Source organism: Indicator indicator, chromosome Z (assembly GCF_027791375.1).
Source record: "Indicator indicator isolate 239-I01 chromosome Z, UM_Iind_1.1, whole genome shotgun sequence".
In the NCBI taxonomy this organism is placed as follows: domain Eukaryota; kingdom Metazoa; phylum Chordata; class Aves; order Piciformes; family Indicatoridae; genus Indicator; species Indicator indicator.
Genome location: NC_072053.1, coordinates 68,160,752 through 68,183,349, shown reverse-complemented (window position 1 = coordinate 68,183,349; position 22,598 = coordinate 68,160,752). Strand labels below are relative to the sequence as shown.

General features: G+C 37.1%; 1 protein-coding gene across 1 annotated transcript in view; it reads right to left on the bottom strand.

Moving 5' to 3' along the window:
• Positions 1 to 280: 280 nt before the first annotated feature.
• KCNN2 (potassium calcium-activated channel subfamily N member 2) overlaps positions 281 to 22,598 on the bottom strand; it is a 66,910-nt gene continuing 44,592 nt past the window's right edge. Inside the window, exons 7-10 of the mRNA XM_054397617.1 lie at positions 13,019 to 13,129; positions 10,593 to 10,720; positions 3,325 to 3,394; positions 281 to 568 (exon numbers count right to left, since the gene is read on the bottom strand). Coding sequence (XP_054253592.1) covers positions 281 to 568; positions 3,325 to 3,394; positions 10,593 to 10,720; positions 13,019 to 13,129 — 597 coding nt within the window. The remainder of the gene's footprint in view (positions 569 to 3,324; positions 3,395 to 10,592; positions 10,721 to 13,018; positions 13,130 to 22,598) is intronic.

Below are 22,598 nucleotides of genomic sequence, written 5' to 3'. Positions count from 1 at the left end.
TATTACGTTATATACTGTAGCAAAGTTTGTTTGAAGTGCATGAACAAAAAGTTAGTGAAATTACAGGAATAATAGGTGTATTCACTGTGCATCTGAGAGTAGGAGTCAGGGGGAAAAAGAGTTTTCACTCGTTTTGGCCTAAAATGTGTTCAGGTTTCCAGGATTCTGACATCAGAACCCAGATAACACCGATTAGAACCATAGGGCTTTACAATAAAAGCTAAAATATTGACCATATGATGGCAAAAAAGTCTTTATTTTGTGGTTAAATTATTCTCTTCTAGCTACTCTCTGATGAAGTTGGTGGTGCTGTGGAGGATGACCTCCTTCTTCTTGACAAAGATCGTGACCGCTCAGCACTGTAGGCAACATGCTTATCATAATTTTGTATCTGAACCTCGAGGAAATCCCTTTGTTGCTGGCTGATTGTCTGGCTAATCAGTCCAGGGAGAGCTTGAATGCTACCAATTAAAGTTTCCAGTTTAGTTTCCAGAGTAACAATTCTCTTCTCAAAATCTTCACTTCTTTCATTTAAGTCAGAAATCATGTCATACATGATGTTTTGAGTCTGGAAGTAGAAGGATGTAAACAGAGATTTAGAGACCTTGCAAATATGGTAACAAGCATCAAAACTCTACGAACATTTGTAAATGCTTTTGCACTTCACAAACAAAAAAAAAAAAAGAAAGAAGAAAAAGAAAAAATACAACAATATGTAGTATTCTGAAATAATTTTCCCAGTAGATTCAGAATAATTTGTCTACTAAGTAGTTGAGCAGAAATATATATTTTGAGTAGCACTTTGGATGTCAAGGTCTAAACGAATCAGACAAAATATCAGACTTTTTCTGGAAGTTCAAGTGCTTAAAAATGCACTATGCTAAGCTGTGTGAACAGCCAGTTATGCAAGCCACCTGAAGACCAAAGGCTCCAAAGTTGTGATCCACCTTTGACTCATATATTTCTTCTGGTTTCAAACACTCTCAATTCTTCTAAGGAGAACACAAACATTGTTAATTTACTTTCTCCTCGAACTGACCAGGTTTGATCGAACCAGATGTGGTTAGAGTAATTGGGTGGATTGGTTTTGAAATGTAGTGCAAGGAAAGGATGAGGAGATGGAGTTTGCAGACGACACCAAGTTGGGGGCAGTGGTCAATCTGCTAGAGATTAGGAGGGCTGTGCAGAGGGACTTTGACAGGCTGGATAGATGGGCAGAGTCCCACAGGATGGCATTTAACAAGTCCAAGTGCTGGGTTCTGCACTTTGGCTACAACAAACTCATGCAGTGCTACAGGCTGGGGACAGAGTGGCTGGAGAGCAGCCAGGCAGAAAAGGACCTGGGGGTACTGGTTGACAGCCACCTGAACATGAGCCAGCAGTGTGCCCAGGTGGCCTGCGTCAGAAATAGCACGGCCTGCAGGAGCTGGGAATTCATTGTACCCCTGTACTCAGCTCTGGTTACGCCACGCTTTTGAGTACTGTGTCCAGTTCTGGGCCCCTCAATTGAAGAAGGACATTGAGATACTTGAACATATCCAGAGAAGGACAACAAGGCTGGGGAGAGGTCTCGAGTACAAGCCCTGTGAGGAGAGGCTGAGGGAGCTGGGGTTGTTTGGCTTGGAGAAGAGGAGGCTCAGGAGAGACCTTATTGCTCTCTACAACTAGCTGAGAGCAGGTTGTAGCTAGGTGGGGGTTGGTCTCTTCTCCCAGGCAACCAGTGACAGAACGAGATGACACAGTCTCAAGCTGCGCCAGGGGAAGTTTAGGCTTGAGGCAAGGAGAAAGTTCTTCACGGAAAACTTAATTGTCCATTGGAATGGGCTGTCCAGGGAGGTGGTGGAGTCACTGTCCCTGGAGGTGTTCAAAAACAGCTTGGATGTGGCACTTGGAGCCATGTGTTAGTTGTTAGGAGGTGTTAGGTTGGATGTGATGAGCTCTGAGGTCTTTTCCAACCTGGTTCATTCTGTGTGATTCTGTGTGTTTGACTAAAAACCCAATTATATACATTACCCAATCTATCTGCCCTGTACAAAACAGTATTTGGTTACCGCAAGTACATAAAAACGATCTTAAAATACTGTAGTGGTAAGTAAAAATGTAATCTGAAATGTGTTATATCATACAGGCTTGGAACTGGTTAAAAACAACTGAATTACTCCCTTTGATAGGCTGAGACTTCAGATTAGACTTAACCTAGAGTCAAAACTGGATGTACTTCAGTAGACAAACTGGTCAAAGTTTATAAATCACCCAAAGGGAATGAAGATAATTGAACGACTGCCCAAAGTGTAAAGCACTTCAATATCAGATGAATGCTGGTAACCCTATTTCTCTACTTTTTGTTTCAAGATTCTAGCATAACCCCCGAAAGCAAAGTAGTCTACATTACATAGTATCTGAAAAGTCCTTATTATATGCCAGAAGCATTCAAGTGAAATGTATTTTCAGCAACTGAAGGTGTCAGATGGTTCTCTAAAGCAAAACGGCAATGAACATGGAAAAGGCGTGTAAGAAACCCTTTGGAAAAACACATCAATGCCTCTAACGTAGACTCAAATCAAGATCAAAGTAACTGTTAAATATTGAGATCCAATGTAAAACCTGGAATACTATCAGCTCAGTCTTCCTACACTCTGGTGACTATTTTGTATTAATGGAAAATCTCAACAACAATAGACAAGCAGTTAGAAACCAACCTCACCTCAAATGGCTCATTCAACACTAATAAAGCCCTATGATACATGGGCAAAGTAGGCAGCTATTACTCATTATAAAAACTTAAAACACATGAAGACTTAAATTTACTTGTCCAAAGTCACTGCTACATAAGACAACAGGAACAGAAAAAGAGAATCTTTAATCCAGTCTGTGTGACAGCCTGTGTACTATGATCCCTCATGGGACAGTCACTATCACTAGACAGCAAATCTGACTACACAGCACTACACTACTATGGCCCACTCACAGTTCAGTACTTACCACGATCACTGGAGCTCCTTAGGAGCTCTAAGTGTCAGCCTTTCAATTGTGAAATCTTTTTCAAGTGTATTAAAAAAACAAAAACAAAAACAAACAAACAAAAAAAAAACACCAACAAACAACCGAAAACCAGAACAAAGCAACAACAGCCCTGCTGCATTCGAACTTCAGTCAGAGCCATAAACAAAGTGTTTCATTTGGTTACCACAAAGAGTGTATTTTCATTTTCTACAAATAACAAAATTGTTTACCATATTTGCATGTATAATACGTAACATTTTCACTTATAAACTTTTCATTTTGAAAGGCTGAATGTCAAAAGAACAGTAATTGCTTACTAACCTTTGCCAGATCCACCAAAGTGTTGGCTTGATCATTCAATTTCCTTTGTTCCATTTTTACACTTCTTAATCTAAAAAGTGGAATTTTAAATCAGATTTTTTTTTTTGGTGTTATGTGTTGATACTAGGATTTCTAAAAGCATGCACAAAATTACAGGATCAATAACTGCATGGACAATGCCTCAAGTACTTTGTGTAAAGTTAGAATTTGTCATGTGCTTGCTACAATGAGAAGCATGCTTCTTCAACATTACAAAAAAGGAAAGAGCAAGATGTGATGTCCTTGAGAATACCATTTGCCATGGTCAAAGTTGATTTCAGAAAGGGAGATTTATCCAGACTACATGAAAGAAAGCCAAAACATTCCTCAAAGCCTCGGTATCGTGACAAGTAGGTATAGGAAGAAACATAGAACATCTTTTTGTCATTAGTCTTGCAGCAATCAAGAATCTTCCCATGCCTACATGACTAGATACAGGTATCAGGCCTGTTCTGTCGGAAATGGATTGGGTTAGCAGGTGTTTGAACCTGATGGAAATAGTGATAAGTGAGTTTTTTGTGACTTTAAACAGAACTTCCATCTGACCAGCAGCTAAATAACGAAGATACTTGCCAATACGTTTTATTTTCTTATATAATTTGTGAATCTAAATGTGATTATGTTTTAAACTTGCATTAGATATTCCTTTTGAATGTGCTATTTAAACTACAGCACTGAAAAACTGTAACAGCAGCAATGGTGTATTTTTCTCTTTGATGTCTACCTATCATCATTATTATTAGTTATGTACTTTCTTTGAAAGGTACACATATATATATATATATATTTTTACATACATAAAGACATATATATATATATATATATATATATATAACTGTTCTTATGCATTCCCTGAAACAAAATCCATGTTTTTCACGTGATTTTGACAAACAAGCAATTTCTCCTTTCAGTGTAAGTCATTTGTTCAACATTTCCCAAGAGAGAAATTATTGAACTTTCAATGACTTTCCTGGTGGCTGTTGTAAGCAGGAAATAGCATTTTTGAAAACCAACATATCAATTCACAGACAATGCACAATAAGATACAATGCAGTTGACTATTGTGTCAAGGGCCAACCAAGCTAACCAGCTGGTTTGCCATCATTCTGTGGTAAGTGGGTTCCTAATGCTTAATTTACCTATTTCTCAATGATGATATTACTTAGAAAGGAAGTTACTCAGAAATTAAGTTTAAAGAAAGTCTTCTAGGAGATATTTCAAAAACCAGGAAGTTTCTGTTTATACTTGTAGTTACCAAGCATTTCCTTTCTTATCAAGGCTAACTGCCATGTTAGTCATGAAGAGTAAAAAACTTTTAAAACACAAAAATAACTCTGTTAAGGTAGAAACTAATTGTTTACATAAAACTGAAATGCCAGAGGCTTGTTACTTGAATGTCATACACTAGTCTTCCCCTGGAGGCTCCCTACAAAACACAACATAAATGCATGCTGTACGAGTGGTGCTTTCAGAGGCTATGGGCTGGAGCTAGTCTAAAGCAAAAACGGTGGAGGAGTCTCCAAGGTATGGAGTTACATCATTACAGTATCAGAACAGAGTAATTACTCAAAGGTAAACACGTAATGGTTTGTCTGGAGAATGATAACCCCAGTGTTTTGATGAGCATCCCTCAAATACTTTGCAGAATATGTGTTCTCTAGTTTTCTAAAGATTTATTGCCTCATCTGCTTGTCCATTAGTATCTTAAAATTCCAAGAAATCAATTGTTGTTGTAGCAATCCAAGTACCAGCTGACACCAACATGGTAATTCGTCCTGGTAAGCAACCCAGGATCTAAAGACCATAGACTGTAAAAATGCATCCCTAGGTAATGGCAAGTCTTTAGCTGCGGCAGCCAGATTTAAAGAAACTGTCACACTTTTGTTCCTAAATTTGTTAAGAGAAAATATGAGAAAATAAGAGAAAATTTTGATTTTATGAACTTCACTTATCACAGCAAAAGATCATGATTCTGGATCGCGTTTCCATGGCAGCAATCAGACCACTAAAGTTCACAAAAAAAGACTATTTTCTGCATGCAGACAGTGGTAAACGCTGCAGATTTAGAAAGGAACTGTTTGTACAACTTACTTCCGAGCTCTATTTTCATTTTGTTGAAATAAAAAGACAAAACAAAGAAAACAAACTGTAAAATATACTAAAACAACCAAATGAGCACAGTGGGCTCAATTCAACAGGTGGGACTTCCTAGAGACTTGCCACTCCTTGCCTGAGGTGGAGCGCAACTCGCAGTCATGAAGAAGTAACATGCAATAGTTTTAAAACTTTCCATTAATTATAATGTTTCTTATTCACACAATACAAGAAATGCCTTTTAATAGTATCATTTAGAGTGATATACACACCTTCATCTTATTTAATGTGCGTAAGAAGGAAAAAAGACCCAAAATGAAGGCACTTTTAGAGCCATGATTGTGAATTTGAGACTGTTACCATGATCTGCTCTGGGTTGTTTTTTGTTTTTTTTTTTCTCCTTGTATGAAATTGACTCTGAAAGTTCACTCCTATTTCTTCAGTAAAATGACTAATGACAGGAAAGGTGAAGGAGAGGACCAATTAAAAAACCACAAAACAATCCATAAAGATGGGAAAGAGCCATATAATATGAGTCACTTGAAAAAAGTTCAAAGATGCAGGGGGAGAAAAAATAATTCACATCCATCTACACTACTATAGCTGGAAGAAAGCATACTGCTGGAGCAATGTTTTCATCCACAGTACTTCTCTCTTTTTTTTTTTTTTTTTAATACAAAAGTTTCAGGATTAGAATGCCGAGCACCAAAGGACAAAGGAAAAAAAAGCTACTGCTGCTGCTTTCTTCATAAGATTAATGAAATTATGAGAAAGGTGGGAAAAACAGTTTATTCCTCTGAAGCATTTCTGGATTTGAATGATACGTAAAGCTGTGGATCTCTGAACATGTGCACGCACACACAAAATAAATAGCAAAGTTAAAATGTTATAGATTAACTTTTGCAATCAAGGATTCAAGTTTAGCAAAGGATTTACATGACATGCCATCCTCTATTGCAAAACCCCTGCCACTCCTCTCCACCTCCCAATCCTTTAAGCTAAGCAAGATGACCAAACTGGGAAAATACACTTTTTATATAAAGGTACATCAACTTTTGTCATCTTCTTTATTCCTTCATTTCTGAAACAGCACAGTAACATTTAACCCTGCAAATTTGCTAAATGTATTATAGCAATCAAGGTTTATAGAATAATTCAGACCTTAAGCTTAACTACTGATTGCTTTAAAGCATTGCTATGAAACAGCAAAAGAGAGCTAGTCTAAATTTTCTAGCAGGAAATACAATAAACTGGGCTTTCTTTCCTGCAACATAACACATTAGTGTTCTTTTCATGATGGAACCCTCACATCTCCTCACTGGTTAGCACAGACATAGACCCACAACAGAAAGTTATCAAAATATCTGTATGAAAATTAACTCAATTTATTTACATCTCCCTAGTATCTCATGGAAACATAAGCTGTACAAATGGCTGCCTTAGGCTGGTTGGGAACAGAGCACCAAACAGACAAACAGTGGCATAGCTCATGATTGTTCCTTAAGAAGAATCTATGGTTCCTGGGGACAAAGATCTCTTTTTCTCCCTTGTAGTCCAGGGAAAAGTAACTGAATCATTGTGCAATTTTGCTGGTTTTGTGGGGATTAAAGGAGATTGAGCCTGAAAACCAGCTTTCTGATGAAGAAACAGACATTCTCATTAACACGAAACCTTGGGAGGAAGTAGGGTAGAGAGCAAACAAGATAAAGGACATCTGTTACTGACCTGTGTGGTACAAATGTTTGAAATATTTGACCAGTGACCTTTTACATAAGTTTTGTGTGGCTAAAGTGCAAACGTGCTGCTGGAAACAGGCTTGCTTTCAGCTGCTGCAAAGAGTATACAAGCTTCGTGTGTTCTCACAATAGAGGGGATTATTTCTGAGCTATCTTCAGGTGTCATCAAGTCATCGATATCTCTTAATATCCCTTAATATGCCACACAACGCTGTCCTCCACCAGGGACTGAATGACTAGATGTTGATCCCAGATAATAGACGCTGAAAGGAAGTGTATTTGTGTATTTGTGTGGACAAACGTAAGCAACTGAGAACAATGGGAAATAATTTAACTCAGGAACAGACAACTGTTCTGGAAGTCTTCCGAAAATCTTTAAAACACACGGGAAAATCAATCAGTAATACAGCTTTTCAGCAAATGCTTGTCTGGGCCATTAAAAATGACCCCTCCGTAACTAGCCGTAAAATATATGACCCAGGGGTCTGGGACAAAATCGAGGTTAAACTATGGGTTTCTGCTATGAAGGATGATAACACCACAGACAGACTTTTAAGTACATGGTGATCTATCTTTGAAGTATTGAAAAGACATGTTGGCTTACAAGAACAAGCTTGTAAAGGGGCAGAATCCCAAGGAGAAATCTTAGCTTCTGTACCTTCAGGTGAAGCCGAGGGCACCTCTCCCATGGGATTGACACTACAGGTATTGGTGGCCCTACAGCCTGATAAGCCTGATGATACTTTTGATCCAGAAAAGACCCTGAAAAAGAGCCTGATCTATATCCTCCTGATCCTCATGATAATTGCGCAGCAGCATGGAGGGAAGCCAAAAAAGCAGGCTGCCAAGACCTTCAGAACTCAGTTGTCTTCCACCCCCCCAGCCTTTGGTTTTCTTTTGCATGGATCTGGTTTAAAGAGACACTAGTCTGTGGGGTTTTTTTTCAGCACCAAGAAGCTAGTGAAAAGGGGGCTTTGGAACCAAAAGCAGTATTCATGCAGTTGGGACCTTAGTTCTAAAGCTTCAATACCTGCACATTTCTGAAGACAACAGCTTGTGAACAATGGAAGAAGGTCACTGTGTCTGCCATCATCTGTTCACACTCCCCTCTTATCTCCCTCTCTCTCCCTTTGCTCACAGTTTTTTGCAGTTTGCAGAAGCTGTTTTGGATTTCAAAGTGAAAGCGCTGAATTTTGTTACAAAAGGTATTTTAATGTTTTGTAGGTGCAGACCTGACATAGGTAATGACTTTGGCATTGGTTTTTGATTATAATGGATCTTGGAGATTTGCTTTTTTCAATGACTGTAGTAACCTAGTTTTAACAGTAGGAATAATAAATAATGAGTACTTATTATGACAAGCATTCAGTAATTATAATAAAGTATGTCAAGTAATATTTAATTAAAATAGAATATTATAAGTAATTGTAGTAAAATATTATAAGTAACTATAATAAAATGCAATGAGCATCTGGTAATTATCATATAATACAATAATTGGTAACTAATTATAATAAAATGTGGTAATTAATAATAACAAAATATAAGTAATAATAAATAATAGAATTATATGGGATGAAGTGGAATAATAAAGGATAAGTGACTTTAAATAATAAGAATGAATAATAGCAATAGTAATAGAAGTTATAATAGCAATAAAGGTGATACGTACTGATATTAGTAAAATAGTGGTAAAGGTGTTAATAACAAGTTTTATGGTTGTAGAAACTAATTAAAATAAGTTTGGATAATTTTACTTAGAATAAGTTCTTTGTAAGTTCATAGGTTAATAGTTCTTTTTTGCTGTATACCATGGCATTTCAAAGCGTGCTATGTAATAAAGAATCTTTTTTGTCTTTTGTCAGAAATTACTTCAATGGTTTAACTTCAATATAGTCTTTTAATTTCTCATAGATTTTTTTATTATTAGCACAAGGTCATGATTGCCAAGATTTTTATGGTTTCTGTTGTACAAATCTGCCTGATTATTCTGAGTCTACACACTAGAGTATTCAGGACTTGCAAGATGGAGTTAAACTCAGACAAGATGATGGATTTAATCTACTTGGTAATTTTTTTGGAGGACTGCAACGATGGGCTTTACAGTTGGTAAAATTTGGTTTGGAACATTTATTAATTTTTATTTGTATTTCAATCTGTGTTCCCTGTCTGTTGCAATGTATGCAAGCAAGAGTTAGTTGTGCTTTGAAGCAGGCTTTTTTTATATGTAAAAAAGGGGGAGCTGTGGGGATTGAAAGAGATGAATTAATCATTTTTGAGCCTGAAACACAGCTTTCTGGTGAAGAAAAAGACATGCTCATTAAAACAAAACCTTGGGAGGTGGAAGGGTAGAGAGCAAACAAGAAAAAAGATATCTGTTGTTCACTTGTGAGGTACAAATGTTTGAAATGCTTGACCAGTGACCTTTTACATAAGTTTTGTGTGGCTAAAGAAGGAAAGTACTGCTAGAAACATACTTGCTTTCAACTGCTGTGAAGAGTATCTAAGCTTTGTGTGTTCTCACAATAGAGAGATCATTTCTGAGCTATCTTCAGGTGTCATCAAGTCATCGATATCTCAGGGGTCCATGCCCTTTATATGCCATACTTTATGACAAGTACGTATTTACAAATTTTAGATAAATATGTACAGTCTGGCAATACCATACTTCAGATTAATCTACTACTGATCTCAGTTGTCAGGCTTTTTTTCAGCTTCTCAAGATTTCAGTACAGGGGGAGAACTCATGTGAATTATGCCAGTGGTGCTCAATGTTCGCATGGTGACTGTTGGCATACACTTCCATTCTCCAGGACAGATATCAGGGGTCATAGCTGACATACCAATATTTGATTTTACACACTGAGAATACACAGTGGAGAGAGGAAAGTAATTGCTGTTAAGCTATACAGTGACACTTGATGTATATTACTTTCATTTAACAATACATAGATACTCATAGACTATTCTGATGTTAAATTATTACATCTACAACAAATGAAACTTTTTTCCTTCTGTCTGTTGTAGCTTGCATCTTACTACTTGTAAACAAATATGGAAGAACAAAGGATATTCATGGTAAAACACACCAAAAAAATCTTAGATAACTCAAAAAGAATAAGTATAAAGTGAAAGAACACCAAGTTTGATCTATCCTATACTGGACATGCACAGCCAGCAAATTTTTGAAACAGGTTACACAGTTAAAATATCTCACTGTAAGGAAAATCAGCCCCAGGAGCAATGTTCTATGAAGACGGAGAGAGAAAGTTTGGGGGAGCAGGGCAGAGAAAGGAGAGGTCAGGGTTGGAGACACAGTGACTAAGAGCAGCTATGAGAGAGAGGGAAACTAAGAAAGAAAACACCTGGAGAGGAAAACCAAAGCAAAATGGTACTTACTGATGGATAGCTTGCAAGAATTTGCGTTGGTGTTTCCTTACTTTTGCATGGTCTATCTTTTTAACCAGCTTTGTGTTTTTATAAATTAACCATGTTTCCCTGAGTACATTGGCCGCTGCATTTTTAACCTGTTTAATAAAAGAAAAACAGCAGGCTGACAAAAGTAGCATTGTGGCACATTTTTTTCTGTTCTGTCATGAACTCCTTCTAAAGCACTTAAGACCCTGCCTGTAAGTAGTGGGTAAATCAAGCAGATGCAGCACTGGACCAAGAGCAATCTCTACATTGCATATGAACTGGATATTGAGAACAGCTCTCTTAGAATTGAGGAATAATTTATCCTTCTTTAAAGAGATAGCACCTTTTGGTGTTTATGGCAATATAAATAACAGTGAGGAAAACTAATGCATGATCCGTGTGGCAATTAGCTACATGTATTTAATGAAATTTCCCTCTTTTAATAACATTTCTTTTTCTTGTTCTATGGTTAGTACCTCTTAATTCTCTTAGCAATTTAACAGCTTTTTAGATCTCCAGAGCTACTTAAATATCTATTTTTCTTTTTCTGTCTACATTTTATTCTTGGAGGTGAAAAAACACCTTGACAGTTAATGTGGCCAATGTTCTATTTCATCATTGCTTTGAACTTTTCTTTCAAATGAGGCTTTTGACAAAATGTTAAAGTACCTACGGTTCCTTCTTATGCCCTCCAAAATTTTCAAGAATGCTTGAAAACAACAGATGAAAAATTTCAATGCAATGTGACTAATGACACAAAGACTAGGTTATTAGCAAAGAAAAATTGTTCTTACAGTTCATCTTTATTTTTTCTCCCTCTGACTTTTTATCAGAGCTGCAGTGGTCATGACTTCAATGGAAGAACAATCAGTTTTAGAGACTTCCTCACAATTTCTACTTAGGCCTTGTGTTTCCACAAGTTATGGCTAACTTCAGGCTGTGAGAAAAACTCATCTAGTATAGGTGTACCAATAGATGCGTTTGCTTAGTTTGCTTTTTCATGTGCTTTCAGTTTCATGAGTTTGAAGCTACCAAAGTACCACTTGTATACATTATTATATTGATATTTCTATTTATATGAAGAATAGCTGAACAAAATAAACTTTTAAAGGTACACAGGCACACCAGAATGAAAATCTGACCAATCTTTGTAAAACATTTTTCCTTCCTGAAAGACATTTTGAGTTCTCAGATTACACTAGAAAAGTGTGTTAGGATGGAACAGATTGTTGTTGTGGTCTAATATCAACAAGACCTTAACTGCCTACAACGAGTAGGAACTAACATGCTCAGATAGACACCTCAAGTCAGACGCAATATAAGAATTGCCTTCCCATTCAGCCTTTCCCCATTGTGACTGTTTGGTGGAGATCCAGGCTATTTATGTGACCAGCACAGAAATGAGACAGCACAGATCAGTGTGCTGACACATCCTGGGTACACAGGGTTGTAGAGACACAACACAGCTCTTCACAGCATAGAACCTGTGGCAGTGCAGCACTACACTGCTGCATGGAGTAGTGCTAGACAAATCAACCTCCTTCCTGCCTGGAGCAGTGCCATGGTTGCCAGACCAGGCATCAACATTCCTCAGCACCCACCAGCAAGGACAAGCTCTGCTGAGCTCTAGTTGCAAATGTAAGGACCTTCCTCTCCGTATTGCCTCTTCTCAATAACAAAGGTTAAACAAGTTCAGAGGTCTGTGTAGCACTTACTCATTTTCTTGTTCTCTCAACAGTAACATGTTCTATTTCAATAAAGAATTTCTATTGCCTTGTTTCCTTCATTTGTTTACTTCCCAAGATATCATTTAAACTATATTTCACATGGACAAATTTTAAAACATTTTTAGGAATTTTAATTATTTCTTGAGGGTTTTTTCAAAATAACCTCTTCTAAAAATATTATCTACAAACCTCTTTCAAGGCACTTCAGTACTGTGTGCTGCTAAGGGAACCTTGTGTTGAGTACACAAAGCAACTGGAAAGACTGTCTCTCTCACAAACTATGAATATGTCTTTTTCTTAAGAACATCTTTCATAGTGTATGTATCAGCCATTTCACCTATTTTAGCTATGAAAAAACCAAATTCTTGTCATATGCTTCAAGCAATTTTTTTAGTTTAATAATATTCTTTACTTTCACATCATTTAACTGTTGATTATAGTAATTATCTTCTAGCTGCAAAGACTTTCTGTAGAAGAATATTCAAATCTTGCAAACGTGCTGAGAACTCACAGTTGCCCTCAATTCAGAGAAAAGCTCAAGATATTTGATTCCTTCTCTTTGTAAAATCACACCTGTGAAAAAGCTCAGCAGGAAAATGGAGTAGGAGACTATTTAAAACAGTTGCAGAAATAAATTAGCACACATTTCCTTTTCAGCTGTGAATATAAAGTGTGACTTACTCTTTTAGTTAGCTGGGTGTCCATCATGAAATTATGCACATGTTTTTCAGCTTTGGTAAGTTCTAACTTCCTTGCCACCACAGCTACCACCAGTGCAGTACACCCAGCACCCTGAAAACAATAAAAATCCCCAAGATGTTACCACTGCATCTTGTAGAGCTTTTACTGGAAGTTTCTCCTTTGCTGTAGAAGTATGGCAGGCATCAGGTGATTCATCCCTGGTAAAATGTAGTGAACACGCTACAGCTATCTGAGTCCCAAGTAATAAGAGAAAGTCAGTAATTACATGCTGATAAACTGTCAATGCATCAAAGTAATAAATGAGCAGCATAATTCAAAAGTTCTGCCTTTTTTCCTTCAGCAGTTGAAAATTTGAATGCTTTTCAATTCTAGTGTATAAAGAAAAGGGATTATCAAAACAATTTTTAAACCCCAAAATGATAGTAAATAAATGCAGATTATTCTGTTCTTAACAATTGTCTCAAGGCTGCAGAAACTTCTAAAGAGGGAATAAGGTTAGTTTAGTATTTAACATACAAAAATAAAGTTTCTTAAGATTTTCTGTAGAGCCTAAAAACAATCACAAATTCAGTATACTTCCCTAACTGTTCTCTGAGCCTTTCAATGATCTTTTCCTACAGTATTTTTACTTATCTTATTACCATTAAAAATAACACACACATGCAAGACCATTTCTTTAAAACCTGAATGGAAAAAAAAAATTCTAATTTGTGTTCTGTATGCATATGCACATGGATATGCCTGTTCACAATAGGGTAAAGCCAGTAGATGCCTGTTCCTTTGAAATGACAGTGCCTTTATCAGCATAAAAAATGTAATTTTTTTTCTTTTTAGGTGGAGAGGAAAGGAAAGGAGGCTAAAATGAGCCAGGTAAAGAGAAGCAGCATCTATTACACATCTAGAAGTGCCATTTACTTCATTAATACATTCTGTGCCTTAGTTTTTTGTTTGGTTTTCATTCAAAGAAATCTTTACAAGTTTGTTTGAAAAAAATACAAAAATCACATTAATAAATGAGGCTGTGTTTAACCCCAATCTAGCTGCTATTACACCTGTGTCAATGTCACTCTCCAGTACAGAGCTATCTCTTGCTGTATATTGAAGGTTACCACATTTTTATTCACAGAGCTTTCTCTTATTCTTTCAGTATTTCTCCCATTAATTTACTTCCTTTCCATTACACACCACTGTAACTGTCTTACACTCTCCAGAAAATCCAGAAGAAATCTCTGAATCTAGCTTTCCAAATACTAATTCCATTAATAAGCACATAGATATTGTAAAATAAATGAACTTATTGGAAACCCTCAAAAACCAGATCTGCTCTCTGCTTACTTACTAAGGCACCCAGTGAATTTTGTTAAAGCATTCAATTAATTAACTCTCCATTTCTCTGGCACATTGTTAAGAATTCCTTCTGCTCCCTCTCAAACACCTAGTTCTTCACAGTTAGTTCTTACCTATTGAAGCTTCTATTCCCAAGAACTGTTAATGTTCCCTTTAATGAGTCTCTTATAATTTTGCTCTTTTTACTCCTTCTCTCTGTTCCTCAATAGTAAACTTTCTAGCTTTGCTCCTCCCTCTCCGTTTTCAAACACTACTTTGACAGAAGTTCACCAAAATGTACTTGAAGCCTTCCTCTCCTCATCAGATGAGTCAAAATGGAGCTATAAATTACTTTACTTCTGCAGATAACACTAAATGCCAAAAAGGAAGAAGACAGACAATGTAGCTTAAGGCTGTGCACTTCATTTCAGAAGTGCATCAAGCCTTTTGAGGACTAGGAAGGAGATTCTATACCATACAGCCTGCCTGCCCACTGAACAGAGCTCTCCTTTAGTCTCCCCTTCGAAGGAGAGGAGGGAAGTGTTATTCTACAGACTTCTCTGCAGACAAATATATAAATAAACTACCCCATACAACAGCAAGAAGCACAAAGAGAAAAGCAGACATCTTTTGGCCCAGCATGTCAGTATAGCTGGTGTAATATGTTGACTTAATGACATAATGTAAGCTCTGCCTTCTTAACAGCAAGAATGTTGAAACAGAAGGGAGTTTATTAATACTGACACCATTGCCAAAATGGCACAAACCAGCTACTTATGACAAGTTACTAGAGAATCGAAATATTAGGTGCTCTTCCCAGCCCCTCCAAAAAGGCTGCAGGAATTGAGACAGAGAAAAGGAATTTGGTTTGAGTGGAAAGTATGCCAGCCTTTATCACTAACTCATGCTTTTTCAGAGTGGCACAGCAGCTATAAGAGCTAAACTGTTAAAAAAAGCAGTGTTATAACTCACATGAAAGACACTGTCTGCAGCAGCAGAATAACTGTCACCAGCAAGCTGTGACAAACACCTCTCCACAATGCATATACACTACTATCTTCTTTCCAGAACAGCTTATTTCAACATTCAGGCTACCGCTCTCTTTGTTTGTTTGTTTGTTTGTGGGATATGATGGGATCACAGGAAAAGTTCTTACAGCATTTCTGCAAAAGAAGGAAGTACCACATTATTTGCATGTTTATGTTTCACAGTACCTTGAAGGAAAATAAATTACCCTCATTCTTTAAACAACTAAGAGAAATAAGATTGGCCACTTAAAGTACATAATGCTGATTAATTTTATGTTACAGTGCTCTCTGCTATAATATGGGTGTCTATGATGGGTTTGCCAGCAACCACCAGACTGACTGAATTTTTCTGTTTTCCAGAAAGCATGTACAGGGTGAACAAACTCAACAGCTAAACCAGGAGAAAGCCTTAGAGATCACAGATTTAAAAACAAGCTTCTGCAAACAAGACCAGGTCTACGCTGATGAGCAGAGCAATGCCTACTTCCTATTTGCAAGGAGATGAAGATATAGGACATGAATCTCATCCTGAATGCACAGTATTTCTTGCATGATATGAAATGGTGCATATTAAATAGTCTTCAGTAAAAGCAAGTCTAAAAACAAACATGACATACACTCAGTCTTTCAGTTCAACAAAGCAACAAACACTGGACAACACACTGACATCAATCTCTGATGGTGATGTAAAACTTGGATTTGTGAGCAGCAGTCATGAAGTGTAAGGTTTACTGCCATTTACACAGGACAGACATCACCTTGACAGTTTGTTTAGCTTACTGTCCTGCATGAAAACACTTTGATGTATCTGCAAAAAACTTTAGGGCATTCTTCATAAAATATTTAATTCTAAATATGGTGCTCCTGTTCAGGACAGAGAACAATACCTGAAGGTGAAGCTTGACAGAGCTCTGGGCAACCTTATCTAGTTGAGGATGTTTCTGCTTACTGCAGACAGGGCTGGACTAGATGACCTTTGAAGGTCCCTTCCAACCCAAATCATTCCATGATTCTGTAAGTTCAAATGCTCATGCAGGTAAGCAACAGTCCATGAAAGTGCTTCTTCAGTACCCTATTTTATGTCTAGAATCCAAAGCAAATAGACATAACAGAAATGAGTGTATGTGGGCATTTGACTCATACATATACTTAGGTGTATGTTAAACACCAACAGGTTAACTATTTTCTCAGTTACGCAAACCTTGATGATGACTGATGTTCCTTAGAAAAATGAATGGAAGAATGGACTAAGTTGAGGGAAAAAGTAAAATGTCAGAAGGACTGGCTTTTTTGACATCAAACCCACACTATTAGAAAACAGCAAGAGAAGAAGGATGAAATTTGTATTTTGAGTTATACTTTAAATCTAGCACCTGAGCAAAACGCTTAAACATGCCCTTCAGAACAAAATAACTATTACTTGGTTCAGTCCTTCACTTTACCCTTAGGCATCATAAACTGCAACTTTCCCTATCTGTCCACAATCTCTTCTCTTATTGAGTTATTGCAAGCTTTCTTTCCCCTCCTTTAACAAAGCAAATTGACTCTTTCTTAGGCACATCACAGACTAGTACAATAATTGTTTTCTTTGCCTATCATTTTTACTTTGTTATTTCACTCCATGTCTATGGGATCATATACAGAACACTTGTCCTCAGTTGCAATATTTTGTGGCTCCAGGCTTTTACACCTCATGAATTTTAGCTCTGATAAGAACTTGCAGGTTAAATCCTATGCATCAACTTTGACTTAGGAAACATACAAATCTAAAATAGTTTTCTTTCAAACTTCTCCCCTTCCTTTTAAGGGTATTATTTACTACTAAGCCGAGCAAAACCAGACTCTGGTGTGCCTTAGATTCTACATAATGTCTCTTTGATATATATAGAGATGGCAAACTGTTTAGGAATTTGGACTATATATTTCTACTGTCTTTACAAAGTATTGGTATCAATAGAATCATATGTTAATGAGTCCTTAAGTGCTATAGGAATATAAATAAATAAAGATGGTAGGTCTGTAGTAACAAATTATAGACCTGCAAGCATCATAATACTAGACATGACTTTGCCTTTTTTCTCAAGATCCTGCTGTGGTTTGTTGAGATTATCAAATTACTTACTACATATTTTGACAGATGAGATCACCAGTGTAAGCAGCAAGTCTATCTGCAGAATAGCCACCCAGCACAACCTGACCTAGGAACGGTCGGCAGCTGCGGACAAGCAGCAAGCTTTTGGCCAGCTGGGACTTTCCCTAGGCTTAGCGATACAGATGACTCCAGCTCTGAGGAGAAAGTCACACTGCAGTGTGTTCATCCTGTTATTAGGCAGGAAGTTAAGGCAGCCCGTAGTAGCCACAGGACCACCAGAACTCAGATTCACCCTTACTCGGCAGATCAGTTGAGTGAATTGCAGGAAAATCTTTCCCGAGAGCTAGGTGCAATGGTTACTGACTTTCTGTATCGAGTTTCGGCCATGGGTGGTGATCTTTTTCTGCTGAGTGCTGAAGAAATTGACACAGACTGTGGGCTGGAGGTGCCCTTAGCAGTACAACCACAACCCCTCTCTGTACTTTTCACTGATGCAGTCCACCCTTCAGCTTTCTGCTGTTATTATCAGAACCACCAGACCAAAGTTGACTAACTTGGAAGTTACCACAGAGAATTATAGTCATTACAGTCAACCACAGCAGACATAGCCATGGCAGTGAGATGGAAAAAAATGGTGTTCCCCAAAGTATCTGATGAGGCTACAAAATTTGAATCAATACCACGCCTTTCCTACTGCTCACAAGTGAGAAGACTGAGCATTCACAATGTAACATACAGTAATGGCAAAACGACAGGGTTCAGGCTTCAATGAAGTCTACCTTTACATCTAGCATTCTAGTAAAGGTCCAGTGTCAGCGATAACCAGAGAGAAGTGCTTGCAAGCCTTCAACTAAAGGGTTATCTGAGGCAAATAATGGTTAGCACTGGCTGACAAATTGCACTGAAAACTCCTTTTGGTTAACACAGAAACACAGTACTCAATGTTAGTGCCTTTGGCATTTCCAGTGGGGTTTTAATTTGGTAAGGTTCCAAAATACTGTAGCAAGTTAACAATGAATTGAGCCATTTCTACAACTGCCTGGAGGTCATGTACACACCTGAAGGGTACTGTTGTTGGCAGAGGAAGCAGCAATGTGTATATTGTGTGTTAGTATCTCAGATGAAAGACTCCTAGCAGATTCAGTTTATTGGACTGGAAGTAAAGTGCAGTTTTTAGTGCTGTAGTCTCAAGAGTGTCCTGCTATACTTGCCTGTAGCTGAAAGAAGACAGTTGCCATATTTCTTGCTCACTTCCCTTGGAATCGATCCACTGAGGGAGAAAGAAGGTCCGCTTTGCAGACATACAGTTCTGGTGGGAAATTTAGCCTGCACCAGAAAAGGCACAACATTCCTCCTGCTGCTCTGCATAAAATGAAAATCCTGTAAGAATTTAAAGAAGTATTTTGTTCATTTGGGTCTCTAGAAGGTGTACTTTCAGGACCACCAAGGGACAGGAAAAAATAACTGGAAAAAAGTCTTGCTTGAAGTAAAAAAAACCTCTCCAGAACAAGCAATGAAAAATCTGAGGAGGAATCCATCCACAAGACAGAAGCTAAGGAAATGGTATTATATAAACATGGTTTTGCATTTGTCATTGTTTACTGGGAGACACGTAGCCTTGCAACACTAAAACAAATCAGTATGAGTAATAGGACAACAACTGTGCCATCTCAGCCAAAAAGGTGACCTAAAAATATATATAGTCTTCTACACAGTCAGTATTTTCTGGCTACTATTGTTTTCAGTGGAGTCTGTCTGCACAATAGCTAAAATTTTATAGCAACATTTAAACTTCTAATCTATACAACAGCAGATGAGCAAATTCTTTATTTCTAATTAGTCCATAAGGTTTTTATTAATGTTGCAGAAATAAAAATTCTGAAGAGCATTAAATGTAATATAAATCTATGAAATTAATTAAATACTCTCAGACACAGTAACGGGAAGTCATAGTGGGGTTGAAGTAAATTCCTTTTAATGAAAACTAGGTACTAAGAAAGACTTCTGAGACAGCAGAAAAATTGTGATTTGTAAAACAAAGACAATTTTTCTTCTACAGGGGAACCTATAAACATTAGTAGTATTAGGTCAAAGAGGCTCATGAATTGACTGCACCGGGGTGGGTGGGCTCCTAGGAAACTTTTAATGGTCATAAAAGCTAAATACCCCTGGAGATCAACACAGTCTCTACCACTGTGTAGAAAACGTTTTTGCTGAGCAAAAAGATGAAATCTGATTGCACAAAACCATCATGTTCAACAGCCTATAGGCAGATGGGAAACATTAATAATTCAGGATGACAGCCACCACAGATGTTCTTGTCCAACATCTGTGTAAGTAAAAAGGTTTAATAAGAATATGTGTAAAAGTATATCGATATTGTTGTATTAATTCTGAAGTTATTTCAGATGAAATTTTATGTTTTCAAAACAAAGCAGACATTTTGCTCTACCAGTTGTCTGCTGAAGTCATATCTGTGTAAATATGGATACTACAGGACAGCTGCTGGTCATCCCAGCCACCAACTGACTGCCTTTGAACTGCTGAAATGTATCTGTAATACCTATCTAGATGTAAGCGGGAAACAATTCCCCTTTCCTCTGACACTTCAGGAAGTTCCCTGTTCTTTTGGTATAAACTGGAAGCCTTCTGAGGGCAGCTTCTTCCTCAATGTTCCTAATTCTAAAAAAGGGTTTCACCTTCCAAGAGATTTTGTTTATTCAAAAGGAGGTAGAGCCTCTGTCATTCCCTCACATTTCAGATTATCGCTCTAACCATCATGATTTTAGCAATCACTCTCTGGAGCTTCTCAATTGTATTTTTATCAAGCATCATTAACATTATTCTTTATATTACATTTCTGCTCAATATACTGTCCAGTTCAGTTGTAGTATATTAGAAGTAATAAATACAATCTGTTCTGAATTCTGAGATTGCATGAAAAGCTTTTTATATTTTCCTGTACTTTCAGGGAAGTAAAAACTGAGCTGTGGTCTAGATTTTTGAAACTTCTCCAGTAGGCTTCTTAGCCACAAAACTACTCACCACACTGCTCTGACATTGTACCACCAGATAGCAGAAATTATTAAAAAATTACAGATTGTTGATCAAAGCATAAAATGTTGTGGGTAAACCTTTAAATGGCAATAAAATCTAATATTGTTTTACAGAACAATTAGTTGGTTCTATTGGTTCAACCTTACCTATCTATCCACAGAGAAATATATTAGTCTTAGTGTTACCTTTTCAGCCCTTTGAGGGCAATTGAAAATACGTTTACCTGTTTCACAAACAACTGCATGTTTCTGCAACACATTACAGAATTTAACAATATATACAAAAATTTTCAATAAAAAAATCTCACAATCTTTTAGGTGTTAATATGCAAAATGATTTATGGTCTTTTTGTACATTAGCCACAGAAAGTTCTATGAAGTTTCATATTTCATTGCTCAAAGCTAAGGTTCACTTTTTTTTTTTTCTCTTTTTCAGGAATCATCCCAGATTATCATAATCATAGAATGGTTTGGGTTGGAAGGGATCTCCAAAGGTCATTTAGTCCAACTTCTTTGCAGTGACAAAGGGCATACTCTGTTAGATCAGGTTACCCAGAGTCCTGTTGAGCCTTGAGCACCAGAAGGATGCTCTCAGGTCCCTCAGGAGTTTTCTCTTCTCCAGACTGAACAAGTCCAGCTCCCTCAGCCTGTCCTATCTTGGTATTTGGAGTCAGAAGAATGGAATATCATTATTTTATCTTGCATGTATACAAAAGCTTACAAAGGCACCCAGTTCAATTTCATTTGCGTGTCTCTAAAGCATAAATCCATGTCACCAACTCTGTATTGAGTTATGTCAGTATTTTCATTACCTCAAATTCACATATTTAAGTGCCTTCAAGATCAAAAATTAAAATTGTTCAATATGACAATACTTTTTTTTCCCACTATTTTCCTACTCTGTTCACAAGTTTAAAAAAAAATTCTAATACATTAATTGAATTTCCTTCTCTTACTTTCCTTTTTCCTTTTGGAATAATCCAAACATATGTAAAGATGTTCCTATTTTCTATCAGTGTGTATTTGCAGGACTTAAAAGATGTCACTTGAACCAGTGCCTTTGGATTGCAGCAGCTGCAATTTCAATAGCTAGCACATCTTAATGCCATCAGCAGACTGCGCAAAGACTACTTCCCAGGCTGGAGCACAACACAGGGTTTGACCTGAGCAGTCCAACTTCCATCATACATGAAGCAATTCCTGAGGCAGAAAAGGAAGACAGCTAGGGCCCCGGCAGTCTCCCTTCACTGGGGTCAAGGCAATATGGGAGCCCTCCATGGGCAACCACGTTTGCAAAGCCATTATTCAGTGGTCTGTGTAGCTACTTTTGTATTCATAAAGAATTGTGTTTACTCTCCCTTCCACCCTTTTTAATAGTGGCTTTACCCAAAAGCAAAAAATCAGTGATATTTTATATCAATGACACAAATATAACAACGTATTTGCTACTTCAGATGCTAGGGAATTGCATTTTCAAAACCACAAACATAGTTTCAATGTATTTGTTACATTCATTCAGCAATTATCTTTTAATTAGACCATCAACCACTCCTATTAAAATAAAAATCTGTTAAGTCTTATCTTTTCAAAAAAACTCCAACTGTACAAGTTTCAGAAGAGGAGCTGGTTTTAAAGAATTATATTCAAGACCTGTAAGCTTTGTCATATTGTAAGTTAGGCCAGAAGATAGTTTCATTATTATGTTCACTGTGTCACTTCATGTCTTTCAAATCCTTTACCAAAAAGAAATACTAAACCCAACCAATCAACCAACAAAAAAGAAACAAAAAAACAATTTCAATTTTCAATGGGTAATTTCAACATCTGACTTTCTCCCATTGCTCCATATTTTCTTTCTCAAAAGTGACGTTTGCCAAAGCTACATTGCAAATATCCTTGAAAATATAATTTAGGGGTCAGGCTTTCATTACTGTTTTACCTACCATCACACATTAGCTACCTGACTCATTTTTTGGTTAAGAATGCTTTCTGTCCCTGGAGGTTTTTACCCCAAACACATTACCAGGCGATTCTGATCAGTCTTTGTGCTTCTAAAA